This window comes from Myxocyprinus asiaticus, chromosome 29 (assembly GCF_019703515.2).
Source record: "Myxocyprinus asiaticus isolate MX2 ecotype Aquarium Trade chromosome 29, UBuf_Myxa_2, whole genome shotgun sequence".
Taxonomy (NCBI): domain Eukaryota; kingdom Metazoa; phylum Chordata; class Actinopteri; order Cypriniformes; family Catostomidae; genus Myxocyprinus; species Myxocyprinus asiaticus.
The window spans coordinates 43,399,101-43,419,462 of NC_059372.1; the positions used below are offsets into that span (position 1 = coordinate 43,399,101).

Genomic DNA, 20,362 nt, shown 5'->3' on the forward strand with positions numbered 1-20,362 from the left:
GCTGAAAATTTGTTGTCACAACGAATGAGAAAAATTGACCATGGATCGTTCAAAATGGCAAACCTCCAGGGAATCACTTTGTAAAAACAAAGAATCCCCGAACAGAGCAGAGTCTACAAGCAAAAAGGGAAAGCGACAGAGTCTGTAATAAAACCCGAATCAACATCGGCTTGGCTTTTCAGAGGTGGCAACAACAATTCAGATATTGCTTTTTTCTTTCTCAACAAGTAAGATATTTTATTGATATGGTTTATGTATAGTTGTGTAATCACAAACACGTCTGTGTGTGTGTGTGTAGTGAAATACAATAATTATACTGTAATCGGTGCAGATCTTTTCACTTGCTAGCACACGTGTATTTTTCTTTATAACGGCAATAATTTATATAAATAAATCCTTTAGTCCTAGGCTTGCCAAGGACATGTGAGTCTTGAAATGATGTTTACCACTGGTTGGTAACAATGACAATCTATAAATTAGTTTCTACCATGGTCTATTTGGCCAGAATATCCTGCAGTTATAAAAACTTTACAACGTTTGACCTTATCAGACTAGCAATCGTTATGTCTAATGTTAACAAACGTTGCCTAACTTTTGTAATGTCATTTATTTCAAAACATCAATGTTTCCAATAAGTCAAAACTACAGCATAAGATATGGCACTTATCTGCTCAGATGACATGTTTTCAGATATCCATCTTTTCTTTTCTTATTTATTTGTCCATTCGCTCTGATAAGATGTCCTGTGATTCATGTGTACACCGGTGCCTCAAACCACATTCATCTACGCAGAGGAACAGAGCCGAACCACGACCAAAACAATGTTCTTCCGCAAGATGCATGCAGTTTTATTTTTTAACTGTTAGAGGGCCAAAAGTTACATAGTGTAGCTTTTTTTTTTTTTTTTTTTTTTTTTTTTTATTTGGAATGCCCAGTTCCCAACGTGCTTTTAAGTCCTCATGGTCGCGTATTGATTCGCCTCAATCTGGTTGGCGGAGGACGAATCCCAGCTGCCTCCATGTCTGAGACTGTCAACCCGCGTATCTTATCACGTGGCGTGTTGAGCGCGTTGCCACGGAGACATAGCGAGTGTGGAGGTTTCACGCCATCCACCGCGGCATCCACGCTCAACTCACCACGCGCCCCACCGAGAAGGAACCACATTATAGCGACCACGAGGAGGTTAGCCCATGTGACTCTACCCTCCCTAGCAACCGGGCCAATTTGGTTGCTTAGGAGACCTGGCTGGAGTCACTCAGCACGCCCTGGGATTCAAACTATCGAACTCCAGGGGTGGTAGCCAGCGTCTTTACCACTGAGATACCCAGGCCCCCACATAGTGTAGCTTTAATATTTAAGCATATGAACTGGCTAAATCTTTTGACTTTATCATTTTAAGCACATTTATTAACAGCCAGATATGTTCTTTGCAATAAACAATCGATATAACACAGTGCTGATTGGCTTATATTGATTTGTTGCGCCCTCTTGTGGACGTAGCAGACAACATCAATTTAAAGATCAGTTTCTTGTAGATTTTTCCCCCTACCTGAAATAATGTCTTGAATTTCGAATATAATTCGAATTCATGTATTATTTCAGTGAAAAGTCTGAATTTAGTTTCTCAGCCCTGTTGACAGCCCTAACTCACTTCAAAGCCTTTATCCTTTTTGTACACATGTATAACATATTAAATTTGACTTATGCAAATGAACATAGTAATGTCTTCTTACCACTAAACCACATGATGAACATCATTTTGGGGGTGATTTTATGATCTCTGAAGAAGTTGAGCATGAAGGAGAGGGGAAAAATATTCACAGCGCGACCAAGAAGAACCAGAACCTAAGACGACAATACACTTCATCAGAAGCTGTGTATGCAGTCAAACTCTGATATAATGATGTAAGACAAGTCTGCATAATTAATGCTTGAAAAAGACTGGATATATTATATAATGTATATTTGACATTTAGTTGTTCATTGACAAAGTGGTTACATTTAGTACCAGCTAGAAATTATATATTGACACACAATTTCCTCAATTTCTTTTTTGTTTTCTTGGTGTGTTTCACGAAGACAGTCATGCCATAATTTAAATTAAGGTTATTTCAATGTCAAATCAAACCAAATTTCATTAAGTTCCCTTAGCTGTAATTTTTGATTTTGTCAATACTTTACTTGCCAGAATACACAGATGAGCCAAAACATTACGACCACCTGCCTAATATGCTGTTGGTCCTCTGCGAGTCGCCAAAACAGCAACCTGCCAAGGCATGGACTCTACAAGACCCCTGAAGGTGTCCTGTGGTATCTGGCACTAAGACATTAGCAGCAGATCCTTCAAGTCCTGTAAATTCGAGGTGGAGCCACCGTGAATCGGACTTGTTGGTCCAGCACATCCCACAAATGCTCAATCAGATTGAGATCTGGGTAATTTGGAGGCCAGGGCAACACCTTGAACTTTTCATCATGTTCCACAAACCATTCCCGAACAATGTGTGCAGTGTGGCAGGGTGCATTATCCTGCTGAAAGAGGCCACTGCCATCAGGTAATACCATTGCCATGAAGGGGTGTACCTGGTCTACAACGATGTTTAGGTAGGTGACACGTCAAATTGACGTCCACATGAATGGCCAGACCCAGGGTTTCCCAGCAGAACATTGCCCAGAGCATCACACTGCCTCCACCGGCTTGTTGTCTTCCCACAGTGCATCCTGATACCATCACTTCCCTAGGTAAACGGTGCACATGTACATCTACGTAATGTAAAAGAAAACGGGACTCGTCGGACCAGGCGACCTTCTTCCACTGCACCTAGGTCAAATTCAGACGTTCGCATGCCAATTGTAGGCACTTTCAACGGTGGACAGGGGTCATCATAGGCACTCTAACCGGTCTACGGCTACGCAGCCCGATACGCAGCAGGGTGCGATGCACTGTGTGTTGTGACACATTCCTCCCATAATCATAATTTCAATTTTCTGTGACTTGTGCCACAGTAGACCTTCTGTTGATTCGGACCAGATGGGATAGCCTTCGTTGCCCTCGCGCTTCGACGAGCCTTGGGCACCCAACACCATGTCACCAGTTTATGGTTCGTCCCTCCTCAGGCCACTGTCGATAGGTACTCACCACTGCTGACCGATGCTCTTACCCAGTCATCTGGCCATTACAGTGTAAGTGTTACATCGGTGTAAGCTGCAATATGGACCTCAGATTTCAGAAAGATACTACAAAGTGTGCCTACATGAGATCTGCAGTCTGACTGGTCAGTAGTGCTCTGGGGCCAGAGACACACTAAACTAAACAGAAGATAACAAGCACTAGATATCATAAAACGTGGTTACTTACTATACACCAGATGACAAAGGACAGCTCAAACTTATGAGGGAAACTGAAGATGGACAAACCCAGGAAAGCAAACACGCAGGTTTCTGTTTAATCAATAACAAAAGAGTAACATTAAATATTCAACAATGCATGAAAAGTAATGCTATTATACAGGGCACTTCTGAACACTCAGACATGTTACAGTTCAAGTCAGAAGTTTACATACACTTAGGTTGAAATCATTAAAACTAATTTAACCATTCCACATTTTTAATATTAGCAAACTATAGTTTTGGCAAATCATTTAGGACATTTACTTTGTGCATGACACGAGTAATTCTTTCCAACAATTGTTTACAGACAGATTGCTTCATTTTTAGAAGTCAGAAGTTTACATACACCAAGTTAATTGTGCCTTTAAGCAGCTTGGAAAATTCCAGAAAATGATGTCAAGCATTTAGACAATTAGCCAATTAGCTTCTGATAGGAGGTGTACTGAATTGGAGGTGTACCTGTGGATGTATTTTAAGGCCTACCTTCAAAATCAGTGCCTCTTTGCTTGACATCATGGGGAAATCAAAATAAATCAGCCAAGACCTTAGAAAAAAAATTGTGGACCTCCACAAGTCTGGTTCATCCTTAGGAGCAATTTCCAAATGCTTGAAGGTACCACGTTCATCTGTACAAACAATAGTACGAAAGTATAAACACCATGGGACCACGCATCATACCGCTCAGGAAGGAGATGCATTCCGTCTCCTTGAGATTAACGTAGTTTGGTGCGAACAGCCAAGGACCTTGTGAAGATGCTGGATGAAACAGGTAGACAAGTATCTATATCCACAGTAAAATGAGTCCTATATCGACATAACCTGAAAGGCAGCTCAGCAAGGAAGAAGCCACTGCTCCAAAACCGCCATAAAAAAGCCAGATTACAGTTTGTAATTACACATGGGGAAAAAGATCTTACTTTTTGGAGAAATGTCCTCTAGTCTAATGAAACAAAAAATTAACTCTTTGGCCATAATGACCATCGTTATGTTTGGAGGAAAAAGGGTGAGGCTTGCAAGCGAAGAACACCATTCCAACCGTGAAGCATGGGGGTGGCAGCATCATGTTGTGGGGGTGCTTTGCTGCAGGAGGGACTGGTGCACTTCACAAACTAGATGGCACCATGAGGAAGGAAAATTATGTGAATATATTGAATCAACATCTCAAGACATCAGCCAGGAAGTTAAAGCTCAGTCACAAATGGGTTTTCCAAATGGACAATGACCCTAAGCATACCTCCAAAGTTGTGGCAAAAATGGCTTAAGGACAACGAAGTCAAAGTATTGGAGTGGCCATCACAAAGCCCTGACCTCAATCCGATAGAAAATTTGTGGGCAGAACTCAAAAAGCATGTGTGAGCAAGAAGGCCTACAAACTTGACTCAGTTACACCAGTTCTGTCCGGAGGAATGGGCCAAAATTCCAGCAACTTATTGTGAGAAGCTTGTGGAAGGCTACCCAAAATGTTTGACCCAAGTTAAACAATTTAAAGGCAATGCTACCAAATACTAACCAAGTGTATGTAAACTTCTGACCCACTGGGAATGTGATGAAAGAAATAAAAGCTGAAATAAATCATTCTTTCTACTATTATTCTGACATTTCACATTCTTAAAATAAAGTAGTGATCCCAACTGACCTAAGACAGGGAATGTTTTCTCTGATTAAATGTCAGGACATGTGAAAAACTGAGTTTAAATGTATTTGGTGTATGTAAACCTCTGACTTCAACTGTATGTTAACAGGAGGCATATGTGAATGATGTGAATGTTGTGAATGTACTGACCGCACATGAAGGCGACGGTTCGAAGCGTCTGCTGCATGAGGATTTGAGTGACTGGAGATAAGTTATGATGAGTGTAATGAGACATGACGATACCCGAGAACAGAATCGCCATGATACCTACAACAGACAGACAGAACTTAAAAATTATTTTTTCTTTCTTTTTTTTTTTTTTACAATATAATGCCAAACAAAAACAAAATATTGGGCCAAATTACAACCAAATCATGAAATTTAGAATCAAAACAACATAATATTTTTCAACCACAGCGATAAAATTATATACAATTAGTAAGGGAGGAAAGTAATGAAAGAACGAAGAAAGAAAGGGTCAAAAGTAGGTGAATGTACAAATGTTTTTTTTTATACTGACAAAGTTTTTTATCTGTAAAACTTATCATATGTTGGAACTCATCAGGATCTGTGTTTGAAACTAACCGGAGAGTTTGATGCCCTCAGCGAGGCCGTACGGCAGGTAGGCAAATATAATCATCATGCCAAACTCTAGAGATGGAGTCTTTCTCAAGTCAAAGTGCTTCAGTGCCTTCAGATATTAGTTTAGGAATATAGCCTCAAAGGATTGCAGATTAAGATTTAGTTCTTCAAAAAACATAATATAAAAACATATGTCACCTCTGAATTCATTTACATTTACTTATATTTTAATCTATATATACAGTATCAATATATTTGTATACAAGTATATGTATTATATAAGTATTGAATAAATGTGTTTGCTTTCATATGTAGGATTTTTCAAGAGATCTATCAATCAATGTGTACAATTCTTTATTTTCTTGGTAACACTTTATAATACACATATGCAACTTTCATTCTCAACATTAAAGGAATATTCTAGGTTCAAAACAAGTTAAGCTCAATCAACAGCATTTTTGGCATAATGTTGATTACCAAAAAAAAAAAAAATTTACTTGTCCATCCTTTTCTTAAAAAAAAGAAAAAATCTGGGTTACAGTGAGGAACCAATTGGTAAATGTTAAAATACTCACTGTTTCAAAAGTAATGCCACAAGACGTAAACAATATGTGTGTTAACATGATTGCAGTGTGACAATATTGCTTACTGACCTGTGTGTAAAGTTACCGGTATATCCAATTTTAAAACTTCAAAGCCATGACGTAGTAATGACATAAACCCTAAAATGACTGTAAAAAAGACAATTTAAACAACTTTACAGCTCAAATAATACATGAGTTTTAACAGAAGAATTAATGCATGTGCTTTTATAAAATTATGAGCTTCACATTTCCGCCTCTTCAACTACGTGGACCCGCCGGCAGGTCCAAAAGAGGGCGCTGTGTCACGAAAAAACGTTGCGCTTAAAATCTTCAAGTCTCCGAATAAATAAGTCAGGCATATGAGGTATTTAATAACAAAATAACATTTGCGTCTGGAAAAACTAGACCAATTTTTGGTAATTAGTCCACAGTACGTGTAAATGGTGAACTTTTAAATTTGAGTGTGAAAAATTGCAGGCGTCAGGCCAAAAATGTCCCAGAGCTGAAGAGGTTAAACCCTCCAAAAATTGGCCACATTCTCATTCACTGTAAATGTCTCACTGTAACCTCGATTCTTGCTTTTTTAAAGAAAAGGGATGAGTTGAAATAATTTCTTTGTGGTAATCAACATTATGCCACAAATGTTGTCGATTGAGATTAACTTGAATTGAACCCAGAATTCTTCTATATTATTGCATGATATAACATTTAGTAGATAATTTATTTCAATTTAAGTTAATAAGAAATGTATATATTTCAAAACACTTTGAATCAAACAATTAAATTAAATGTACATGAGCATTATATGCTGTTTGTCAATGAGTTGAATTTTTTTTGGTCTTTTTAACCAACAAAGAACATATTAACTCATGAACTATCATGTAATCCACTGAAGCCCACACACACATATAGGATACAATAGCAGAGATGAGTCCAGTGAGCGTGCCCAGAGCAGCCGAGCCAAAGAACATCTTGAGGAAGTAGCCGAGTGCCTGCAGGAACGTCTCCCAGCCTGTAGAGACATCAGAGCCGGCAAACCCCTCTGCTGTACTGAAACATCAACAACACCACATACATGAACCACTGACCACTGTCTGATAACTAAACAAACAATGAAAACAGATGAATCTGTGCAATTAATATTTCTAAATGAGACCTTAATGACATCAGGTACTTGCAGAACATTTTTCATTTTACTGGTCTAATATAATAGCAAATAATATAAACTGTTGCTGAAATATGATTCATAATGAAAAAAATAAATACAAAATTAAAAAAAAAGCTAAATAAAAGCATTTTCACAATTCAGACATTTGAACTCAACTTTTTGTGAAATGGAGAGATTTTTGGTAAAATTATTAATTGATTTATTTGCATGGTCCCCTGCTTGTTAATTACAAATATGTAATATTGTGTATAAGATACACACTTATTTTTCCAACCCCAAACAAATAGTTTCAGTAGATCTTTGTGTGTCAGCAGGGGGCAGTACATACACATTCTACACACTACTTCATTCATTTAGCTGATGCTTTGACCTATAGGAACTTTCACATGTAGAGCAATACAACACTAAAACCATAGAGGGAAAATATTTTATGTTAAAATAATAATATAAGTGCCTCCATACTGTATGGGTGTTTCTTCAACTTTGATGTCCCAGGGGGTTGATTTTATTGAAACTTTCATTCCAAATTCTTCTTTTCTTTAAAAAATTTTAAAGGTCTAATTAAAACTGAATTGGAAACATTTTACTAGGCCTTCATCATTAGTTTTTGATACTTTTCAAATGCCTTGTAGAGATTTGACTGTTTTAGCCTTGTCTCAGTCCTAGACTTTCAATATTAAACTGTGATAATAAAAATATATAATTTATTACATATTTAAAAATTATAATCTAAACAAAAATTGTTTAGTAAATTTTGACTGTCCCAACAGGCAAATAATTCTGCCATTACGATTTTTTATTTTTATTTTATTTTTTTTAAGTTAATGTACTTGTCAAGTGGACAAAAGTGTCAGTGAAGAGCATGCTTGAGATGAAATATGAGACAAGTGATGTTTGAAGAAAACAACTTTTTATTGGATGTCATTTGCAGTCAAACAGTAATATTGCCAAATTAGGCAAAAAGTGTAAACATATTATTTGATTGTGTGTATTTAGGATACATCAAATGTAAGCTTGATAGCCCTATCAATGCAACGGAGGTGCCCATTTTTACAGGTGCATCTCAATAAATTAGAATGTCGTGGAAAAGTTCATTTATTTCAGTAATTCAGCTCAAATTGTGAAACTCGTGTATTAAATAAATTCAATGCACACAGACTGAAGTAGTTTAAGTCTTTGGTTCTTTTAATTGTGATGATTTTGGCTCACATTTAACAAAAACCCACCAATTCACTATCTCAAAAAATTAGAATACATCATAAGACCAATAAAAAAAAAAACATTTTTAGTGAATTGTTGGCCTTCTGGAAAGTATGTTCATTTACTGTATATGTACTCAATACTTGGTAGGGGCTCCTTTTGCTTTAATTACTGCCTCAATTTGGCGTGGCATGGAGGTGATCAGTTTGTGGCACTGCTGAGGTGGTATGGAAGCCCAGGTTTCTTTGACAGTGGCCTTCAGCTCATCTGCATTTTTTGGTCTCTTGTTTCTCATTTTCCTCTTGACAATACCCCATAGATTCTCTATGGGGTTCAGGTCTGGTGAGTTTGCTGGCCAGTCAAGCACACCAACACCATGGTCATTTAACCAACTTTTGGTGCTTTTGGCAGTGTGGGCAGGTGCCAAATCCTGCTGGAAAATGAAATCAGCATCTTTAAAAAGCTGGTCAGCAGAAGGAAGCATGAAGTGCTCCAAAGGTTCTTGGTAAATGGGTGCAGTGACTTTGGTTTTCAAAAAACACAATGGACCAACACCAGCAGATGACATTGCACCCCAAATCATCACAGACTGTGGAAACTTAACACTGGACTTCAAGCAACTTGGGCTATGAGCTTCTCCACCCTTCCTCCAGACTCTAGGACCTTGGTTTCCAAATGAAATACAAAACTTGCTCTCATCTGAAAAGAGGACTTTGGACCACTGGGCAACAGTCCAATTCTTCTTCTCCTTAGCCCAGGTAAGACGCCTCTGACATTGTCTGTGGTTCAGGAGTGGCTTAACAAGAGGAATATGACAACTGTAGCCAAATTCCTTGACATGTCTGTGTGTGGTGGCTCTTGATGCCTTGACCCCAGCCTCAGTCCATTCCTTGTGAAGTTCACCCAAATTCTTGAATCGATTTTGCTTGACAATCCTCATAAGGCTGCGGTTCTCTCGGTTGGTTGTGCATCTTTTTCTTCCACACTTTTTCCTTCCACTCAACTTTCTGTTAACATGCTTGGATACAGCACTCTGTTAACAGCCAGTTTCTTTGGCAATGAATGTTTGTGGCTTACCCTCCTTGTGAAGGGTGTCAATGATTGTCTTCTAGACAACTGTCAGATCAGCAGTCTTCCCCATGATTGTGTAGCCTAGTGAACCAAACTGAGAGACTATTTTGAAGGCTCAGGAAACCTTTGCAGGTGTTTTGAGTTGATTAGCTGATTGGCATGTCACCATATTCTAATTTTTTGAGATAGTGAATTGGTGGGTTTTTGTTAAATGTGAGCCAAAATCATCACAATTAAAAGAACCAAAGACTTAAACTACTTCAGTCTGTGTGCACTGAATTTATTTAATACACGAGTTTCACAATTTGAGTTGAATTACTGAAATAAATGAACTTTTCCACGACATTCTAATTTATTGAGATGCACCTGTATTTAAAAAATTAAGAAAAGAAAAATGTAATTTCCAGCACCATCATTTCCACCAAATAATTATTTTAAACACATTAAATAAAACATTAAATATATTCTGTATTAAAATATATTGATGATTTGAGATGTGCTGGAAATGACACATTTTCAGAACAAAAATGACATTACAAACTACATAAATCTCCTGTGATGCATGAACACACAGTGTTGGACATTAATAGTAGACCTTGTATATCTAAAAAATAAAATTAAAAACAATAATTGAGTGTAAAATGTTTTAACGAGAGTGCTCACGGAAAGAAAGTGTTTTAAGGAAAGTGCTCACGGCAGAGTCTTCAGCCGTTCTTGAGAATTGTGATGTACTGACAGGTGGAGGTTGTAAGATCATAGGGAAACACTACAGAACCATTTAAGATTCAGTCATTTTCTAAACATACACAATTGTTTTTGAAAAATGTAGTTGTTTGTTGTTGTTGTTTCAGTGCACTCTAAAAGAACTATTACATCAGCAAAGGAACATCAGCTCTACATCTATACAAGCTGATGATAAAGATCAACAATTGTCTTGTCAGGAGGAACAGTTTGGCTCATGAGTGTAAAACTACACCCTGTGAAGGGTTACTGCTTTCTAGGAAACACACAAACAGCTGATAACAGCAACTCCTCATTCCCATCCATTATACATAAGATCACCAACCAATTCTCCAGAGACAGTCAAAGTACACACTTGCAATGAGGACGAGTACCACAGTACACACTCAGAAAGAGTACAGACCAAGAATAATGATAAGAAACAGAGAAGAGTGCAGATGAGTATAGTAGAGAAGAAAAGGGTATAGTAGAGAGTTAAGACAAAACCAGGGATGAAGCAAGAAGAGAAGAAAAAACAAGATGAGACAAGAAGAGACAAGATGAGACAAGATGAGAAGAAAAGACGAGGGAGGAGAAGAGAGGCAATATAAGAATATTTCCACCCGGTGGCTTTTGGAAAACAATGCAAGGTGGACACATGCATTTGGCATTTGACATTATTCTAAACAATTTTGAAGCAATTTGGGTAAATATAAGAGGACTATTTTAAAGTCTGTTGTAAGAGCCACACTTCCTGCTGCCAGGCGGTGACGCTATGACTATGACCCAAAATAGTCACATCCATGTAATTAGCCCCCCAAGACTAAACATACATCTCAATTATGATCTAAATCACACATTGCACACAGAAGATGTGAGACACTTCCTGTTTCCCTTTTTCGACATTAATTTAATGCTTCACCATGAAAACACCGTTCGATATATCAAAAATCTGTTCACAATTTACATCTTCAATGTCTTGGCATAATATTGTCTAAATGTGGTGACAGTCTCATGAATCCCCTAGGAGGAGTATTTAAAAGCTCAGAGACTGCAATATTCAAAAAATCCAAAATGGCCGACTTCCTGTTGGGCGGAGCTAATTACTAGTTGTCCGGCTTAATTAGAACTACATATGTACCAATTTTGGTGACTGTAGGTGAAAATGGGGGTGCTACAGAGGCCGTCTTATACGCCCATTTTAAAGGGGGCACTACAGAGCCTCCTTATATGCCCATGCGTGAACTTGATGTGTGCAAAATTTCATGAAATTTTAAGCATGCCAAGTGCCTCAAAAACACCCAAATATAGGAAGGAATAATAACAATTAATGTGTTGCCATGGCAACACTATTTAAGATATCAAATATCCCTTGACAATTTTACATCAGCAGTATCTTTACATTATTTTAAAGAATTTTGAAGCAATTCATGTAAACCTGAGGGCTATTTCAAAGTCTGTTAAAAGTCCCATATTTCCTGCTGCCAGTTGGTGGCACTATGACCGTGACCCATAATAGCCACATTAATGAGATCAGCCCCCATTACCAAACATACAGCAGAATTTTCATCAAAATCACACAATGCACACAGAAGATATAAGGCACTTCATGTTTCCCATTTTTCGCCATAAATTTATTGCTTCACCATGGCGACACCGTTCAAAATATAAAAAATCTTTTCGCAATTTAGCATTTATAATGTCTTGGCATGATGTTGGACAAATTTGGTGGCAGTCACATGAATCCCCTAGGAGAAGTATTTAAAAGTTCAGAGCCTGCGATTTTCAGAAAATCCAAAATGGCAGACTTCCTGTTGGGCAGAGCTAATGACTGTGAATATGAAAGTTGTTCGGCTTGATGAGAACTATATGTGTACCATTTTTGGTGACTGTAGGTGAAAAGGGGGAGCCTTAACAAGTCCAAAAGAGAAGGGAAAAAAACAGACGAGATGTTACAAGGGATGAGACAAGACCAGAGACGCAACAAGATAACAGACAAACAGGAAAAATGCAAGTAAAAAGACAAAAACACATAGATGACAATCAAGATAAGCCAGGAGAACAGAGACAAGAAAACAAACAAGACAAGGGATGATTTGAGAATACAAGACAAGACACAAGACAAGGGAGGGACGAGAAAAGATATGAGAAGACATGAGACGAGAAGACAAAACAGGGGATAAGAGAAGAGAAGACAGATGAAAAGAGAAGATTCAATGAGATGAGAAGACAAGGAGTTAAGAAGAAAAGAGACAAGACCAAAAGAAGGGAAGAGAACAGACGAGACAAGGGATGGAACAAGACCAGAGATGACACAAGACAAGGGATGAGGCAAGAAGGCAACAAGACAAAAGACAAGAAAATAGACAACAAGCACATATAAGATGTATAAAAAAATAAAGTTCAAGTTGTTTATTACAAGTATAGAAACAATATATTGCCAAAAATTAAGATATATACAAATAAGTAGTTTGAGAGTGTTGGGAGAGCGACTCCATTTAGATACTACTTATTTGTATATATCTCGTCTCTCATCTCCTGAACTCATCTCATCTTGTCTCTTTTCTTATCTTTTCTTCTCATCTTCTCATCTTTCATCAGTTTCATCATTATCTCATTTCATCTTTTTTATCTGTCATCTCCTCTCCTGTCTTGTCTTGTCATCTCTTTTCTTGTCTCTTGTCTTCATTTGTCTTCTAGTCTTGTATCGTCTCTCGTCTAGTCTTCTCCTATCTTCTCATTACATTACATATAAATAAATATATTCAGTGCATCCGGAAAGTATTCACAGCGCTTCACTTTTTCCACATTTTGTTATGTTACAGCCTTATTCCAAAATGGATTAAATTCATTATTTTCCTCAAAATTCTACAAACAATACCCCACAATGACAACATGAAAGAAGTTTGTTTGAAATCTTTGCAAATTTATTAAAAATAAAAGATGAAAAAAATCACATGTACATAAGTATTCACAGCCTTTGCTCAATACTTTGTTGAAGCACCTTTGGCACCAATTACAGCCTCAAGTCTTTTTGAGTATGATGCCACAAGCTTGGCACACCTGTTTTTGGGCAGTTTCTCCCATTCTTCTTTGCAGGACCTCTCAAGCCCCATCAGGTTGGATGGGGAGCGTCGGTGCACAGCCATTTTCAGATCTCTCCAAAGATGTTCAATCGGGTTCAAGTCTGGGCTCTGGCTGGGCCACTCAAGGATATTCACAGAGTTGTCCCGTAGCCACTCCTTTGTTATCTTGGCTGTGTGCTTAGGGTCGTTGTCCTGTTGGAAGATGAACCTTCGCCCCAGTCTGAGGTCCAGAGTGCTCTGGAGCAGGTTTTCATCAAGGATGTCTCTGTACATTGCTGCATTCATCTTTCCCTCGATCCTGACTAGTCTCCCAGTTCCTGCCGCTGAAAAACATCCCCACAGCATGATGCTGCCACCACCATGCTTCACTGTAGGAATGGTATTGTCCAGGTGATGAGCGGTGCCTGGTTTCCTCCAGACATGACGCTTGCCATTCAGGCCAAAGAGTTCAATCTTTGTTTCTCATGGTCTGAGAGTCCTTCAGGTGCCTTTTGGCAAACTCCAGGCGGGCTGTCATGTGCCTTTTACTGTCATGCTTCCATCTGGCCACTCTACCATACAGGCCTGATTGGTGGAGTGCTGCAGAGATGGTTGTTCTTCTGGGAGGTTCTCCTCTCTCCACAGAGAAATTCTGGAGCTCTGTCAGAGTGACCATCGGGTTCTTGGTCACCTCCCTGGCTAAGGCCCTTCTCCCCCGATCACTCAGTTTGGCCAGGCGGCCAGCTCTAGGAAGAGTCCTTGTGGTTCCAAACTTCTTCCATTTATGGATGATGGAGGCCACTGTGCTCATTGGGACCTTCAATGCTGCAGAAATGTTTCTGTACCCTTCCCCAGATCTGTGCCTCGATACAATCCTGTCTCGGAGGTCTACAGACAATTCCTTGAACTTCATGGCTTGATTTGTGCTCTGACATGCACTGTTAACTGTGGGACCTTATATAGACAGGTGTGTGCCTTTCCAAATCATGTCCAATCAACTGAATTTACCACAGGTGGACTCCAATCAAGTTGTAGAAACATCTCAAGGATGATCAGTGGAAACAGAATGCACCTGAGCTCAATTTTGAGTGTCATGGCAAAGGCTGTGAATACTTATGTACATGTGATTTTTTTTTCGTTTTTTATTTTTAATAAATTTGCAAAGATTTCAAACAAACTTCTTTCACATTGTCATTATGGGGTATTGTTTGTAGAATTTTGAGGAAAATAATGAATTTAATCCATTTTGGAATAAGGCTGTAACATAACAAAATGTGGAAAAAGTGAAGCGCTGTGAATACTTTCCAGATGCACTGTATGTATATATATATATATATATATATATATATATATATATATATATATATATATATATATATATATATATATATACACACACACACACACGCACACACTATATCTATTTTTGCAACAGAGCGCATCAGTGCCTGCCCACTTTATCAGCTGTTTTAGAAGTATTTTTCCCATTATTTTTTTTCCCATCTGGATTTCATAAAATCCTTCTTTAAATATTTTTTATAAAAAAAAATTTAGTTTACCAAACTTTGATTTGAAGGATGAAAGTATCTGAAAATCAGACAAAATGACTGTGTACTTGATGTGTGAGTTAAGTACAATCCCATGAAGCAAACTGAATGTTGTTAAAGTTCAAGTTGTTTATTACAAGTATAGAAACAATATATTGCCAAAAATTAAGATATATACAAATAAGTAGTTTGAGAGTGTTGGGAGAGCGACTCCATTGCATCATTTACAGTGCATCATGGGAGTGGGCGCTCGCTGCAGAACTCTTTTGGTGCGTTTTGTTGGCCGCAATATAGCAATTTTTGAGCTGGAATGAAAACAGACCTTTTCTATGTGGATTGTGCATTGTAACCCTACGTATAAACTAAATATTTACGGAAGCCTCCAACCAGGAGCAACTGATGGAATAAAAAAGCAGACTTACTTAATGACATCAATGAGCTCATGTTTTGGTTGACAGGCTTTAGTCCTTTTGATATATATGATGGTGATGGTGTTGACATTTACACTCATTTACATTTACGAGAGAGAGAAAATGTTTTACTTTTAAGCGGCTCTTCAGTGTGAAACCAATCTTACGGTGCAGTTTTTAGGGTGCGTCGCCCTGTGTCAAGTTCCAACACATTCAAAATATATATAGGATATTAAAATGAATAAATGTCATTTATAATAAATGAATATTTTTAATGAAAATAAATACATTTACCTTTCAATCTGCTACATTACAGACTGTTTTTAAATTTGTAATTTTAAACAAATGCTCTGTCTCTGGCTTAATAGTCTCTGGTAGTAATTGTTACAATATCATTAGTAAGAGTTTTCTTAACTTGACTGGGCATTTAGTACTGAGATGTGTTTGTATGCCTTTGTCTTTTATGGTTTATGTGTAATGGGCGGGGCAGCTGTGGATGTGACGCTTTGGCCTAATGTTACCTGGGTTTCATAGAATCACACATGTTTGCTGAATATGAATGTGACAACATGACAGTTTCATGTGTCTAGATCATGTGACAAACAAGTTGAACCAGAAGAGTGAGACAGTGTGCTGTACTATAAGGCTTTCTAACACTCTTCACTCTTGTATCTGCAGTCGCTCAGTATGTCTGTCTTAGTGGCATCTCCATCTGTCTCCTCATCACGTCTCTTCTTGTTTCTTCTCTTTAACGTCTCTCTTCTTATTTCATCTCCTGTTCTCTTCCCTTCTCTTCTCCTCTCTCATCTTTTCTTCTCATCTTGTCTCTTGTTGTCTTCTCATTTCATCTTGTCTTTTCATCAGACTTCACTTGTCTTGTTGTCTCATCTGTTGTCTTCTCATCTGTTGTCTCTCGTCTTGTCACTTGTGTGCTAGTCTCATATCGTTGTGTCTCGTCTTGTTTTCTTGTCTCTCCTCTCCTGGCTTGTCTTGATTGTTATCTGTCTTCAGTATGCTTGTCTTCTCTTCTCTTTTCTTGTATTTTGTCTTGTTGTCTCTTGTTGCCCTGTCCCTTGTCTTGTGTCATCTCTGGTCTTGTCCAATACCTTATCTTGTCATGTCTGTTCTCTTTCCTTCTTTTCTATTTTGATCTCGTCTCTCATCTCCTGAACTCATCTCATCTTGTCTCTTTTCTTATCTTTTCTTCTCATCTTTCTTCAGTTTCATCATTATCTCATTTCATCTTTTTTATCTGTCATCTCCTCTCCTGTCTTGTCATCTCTTTTCTTGTCTCTTGTCTTCATTTGTCTTCTAGTCTTGTATCGTCTCTCGTCTAGTCTTCTCCTATCTTGTTTTCTTTTCTCTCTTCTCCTGGATTGTTTTGATTGTCCTAATACTTATGTACATGTGATTTTTTTCATTTTTTATTTTTAATAAATTTGCAAAGATTTCAAACAAACTTCTTTCATGTTGTCATTATGGGGTATTGTTTGTAGAATTTTGAGGAAAATAATGAATTTAATCCATTTTGGAATAAGGCTGTATCATAACAAAATGTGGAAAAAGTGAAGCGCTGTGAATACTTTCCGGATGCACTGAATATATTTATTTATATGTGTGTAATTTTGATCAAATCTAGACAGGCCCCATTTCCAGCAGCCATCACTCGAAAGCAGTTTGGTTTATTTGTTTTTGAGTTGCCACAGTATGCAATAGACTGGCATGTCTTAAGGTCAATATTAGGTCAAAAATGGCAAAAAAAGAAACGGCTTTCTCTAGAAACTCATCATTCAATCACTGTTTTGAGGAAACAGTCTGAACTCTTTGGCCTGAATGGCAAGCGTCATGTCTGGAGGAAACCAGGCACCGCTCATCACCATCCCTACAGTGAAGCATGGCGGTGGCAGCATCATCCTGTGGGGATGTTTTTCAGCGGCAGGAACTGGCCGTTAAGAAGTGGAAACAGTCTTCAAAGACAAAGGACAACTGGCTCTAACAAGGACAGAAAGAGATGTGGAAGGCCAGATGTACAACTAAACAAGAGGATAAGTACATCAGAGACTCTAGTTTGAGAAATAGACGCCTCACATGTCCTCAGCTGACAGCTTCATTGAATTCTACCTGCTCAACACCAGTTTCATGTACAACAGTAAAGAGAAGACTCAGGGGTGCAGGTCTTATGGGAAGAATTGCAAAAAAAAAGCCACTTTTGAAACAGAAAAACTAAAAGAAAAGGTTTGAGTGGTCAAAGAAACACAGACATTGGACAACAGATAACTGGAAAAGAGTGTTATGGATCTTAACCTCATTGAGCTTTTGTGGGATCAGCTAGACTGTAAGGTGCATGAGAAGTGCCCGACAAGACAGCCACATCTATGGTGAGTGAACAGGAAGCGTGGGGTGAAATGTCATCTGAGAATCTGGACAAACTGACAGCTAGAATGCCAAGGATCTGCAAAGCTGTAATTGCTACATGTGGAGGATTTTTTTGATGAGAACTCTTTGAAGAAGTTCTGAAAAAAAAAAAAAAAAAAAAAAATTAAATTGTAATAGTAATTTTTAACGTTATTAATGTCAACAATCATGCCACGGTCCAAATCACTGAGATCACACTTTTCCCCATTCTGATGGTTGATATGAACTTTAACTGAAGCTCCTAACCCATATCTGCATGATTCTATGCACTGTACTGCTGCCACATGACAGGCTGATTAGATAATCGCATGGATGATGGTTGGTGCCAGACGGGCTGGTTCGAGTATTTCTGTAACTGCTGATCTCCTGGGATTTTCACACACAAAGTCTTTAGAATTTACTCTGAATGTTGCCAAAAACAAAAAACATCCAGTGAGTGGCAGTTCTGTGGATGAAAATGCCTTGTTGATGAGAGAGGACAACAGAAAATGGTCAGACTGGTTTGAACTGACAAAGTCTATGGTAACTCATATAACCGGTCTGAACAATTGTGGTGAGAAGAATAGCATCACAGAATGCTATTCTGATATGCAGGTTGGCGCTGTTTTGGTGGCACGAGGGGGACCTACACAATATTAGGCAAGTGGTTTCAATGTTGTGGCTGATCGGTGTGTGTATATATATATATATATATATATATATACAGTCTATAAATATATCTACACACAGTGTGTGTGTGTGTGTGTGTGTGTGTGTGTGTGTGTGTATATATACAGTTGAAGTCAGAAGTTTACATACACTTAGGTTGAAGTCATTAAAACACATTTTTTAACTACTCCATTGATTTCATATTAGCAAACTGTAGTTTTGGTAAGTCGTTTAAGACATCTACTTTGTGCATGACACAAGTAATTTTTCCAACAATTATTTACAGACAGATTGTTTCACTTTTAATTGACTATATCACAATTCCAGTGGGTCAGAAATTTACATACACTAAGTTAACTGTGCCTTTAAGCAGCTTGGATAATTCCAGAAAATGTTGTCAAGCCTTTAGACAATTAGCCAATTTGCTTCTGACAGGAGGTGTACTGAATTGGAGGTGTACCTGTGGATGCATATTAAGGCCTACCTTCAAACTCAGTGCCTCTTTGCTTGACAACATGGGAAAATCAAAAGAAATCAGCCAAGACCTCAGAAAAATAAATTGTGGCCTCCACAAGTCTGGTTCATCCTTGGGAGAAATTTCCAAACACCTGAAGGTACCACGTCATCTGCACAAACAACAGTACCCAAGTATAAACACCATGGGACCACGCAGCCATTATACTGCTCAGGAAGAAGATGTATTCTAGAGATGAACATAGTTTGGTATGAAAAGTGCAAATCAATCCCAGAACAACAGCAAAGGACTTTGTGAAGATACTGGAGGAAACAGGTAGACAAGTATCTATATCTACAGTAAAACGAGTCCTATATCGATATAACCTGAATGGTTGTTCAGCAAGGAAGAAGCCACTGCTCCAAAACCGCCATAAAAAAGCCAGATTACAGTTTGCAAGTGCACATGGGGACAAAGATCTTACTTTTTGGAGAAATATCCTCTGGTCTAATGAAACAAAAATTTAACTGTTTGGCCATAATGACCATCGTTATGTTTGGAGGAAAAAGGGTGAGGCTTGCAAGGCGAAGAACACCATCCCAACCGTGAAGCATGGGGGTGGCAGCATCATGTTGTGAGGGTGCTTTGCTGCAGGAGGGACTGGTGCACTTCACAAAATAGATGGCACCATGAGGAAGGAAAATTATGTGAATATATTGAATCAACATCTCAAGACATCAGCCAGGAAGTTAAAGCTCAGTCGCAAATGGGTCTTCCAAATGGACAATGACCCCAAGCATACCTCCAAAGTTGTGGCAAAATGGCTTAAGGACAACAAAGTCAAGGTATTGGAGTGGCCATCACAAAGCCCTGACCTCAATCCGATAGAAAATTTGTGGGCAGAACTCAAAAAGCATGTATGAGCAAGAAGGCCTACAAACCTGACTCAGTTACACCAGTTCTGTCTGGAGGAATCGGCCAAAATTCCAGCAACTTATTGTGAGAAGCTTGTAGAAGGCTACCCAAAATGTTTAACCCAAGTTAAACAATTTAAAGGCAATGCTACCAAATACTAACAAATTGTATGTCAACTTCTGACCCACTGGGAATGTGATGAAAGAAATAAAAGCTGAAATAAATCATTCTCTCTACTATTATTCTGATATTTCACATTCTTAAAATAAAGTAGTGATCCTAACTGACCTAAGACAGGGAATGTTTTCTACAATTACATTTCAGGACTTGTGAAAAACTGAGTTTAAATGTATTCGGCAAAGGTATATATTAACTTCTGACCTCAACTGTATATATATTATATATATATATATATATATATATATATATATATATATATATATATATATATATATATATATATATACAGTTGTGCTCAAAAGTTTGCATACCCTGTCAGAAATTGTGAAATTTTGGCATTGATTTTGAAAATATGACTTATCATGCAAAAAAACTGTCTTTTA

At 38.0% G+C, this 20,362-nt stretch overlaps 1 protein-coding gene across 1 annotated transcript in view; it reads right to left on the reverse strand.

Annotated features, from left to right (window-relative positions):
* Positions 1 to 20,362, reverse strand: part of slc9a8 (solute carrier family 9 member 8) — an 81,929-nt gene that overhangs the window by 15,765 nt on the left and 45,802 nt on the right. The window contains exons 9-13 of the mRNA XM_051661517.1: positions 7,104 to 7,236; positions 5,606 to 5,711; positions 5,171 to 5,287; positions 3,356 to 3,438; positions 1,734 to 1,845 (exon numbers count right to left, since the gene is read on the reverse strand). Coding sequence (XP_051517477.1) covers positions 1,734 to 1,845; positions 3,356 to 3,438; positions 5,171 to 5,287; positions 5,606 to 5,711; positions 7,104 to 7,236 — 551 coding nt within the window. The remainder of the gene's footprint in view (positions 1 to 1,733; positions 1,846 to 3,355; positions 3,439 to 5,170; positions 5,288 to 5,605; positions 5,712 to 7,103; positions 7,237 to 20,362) is intronic.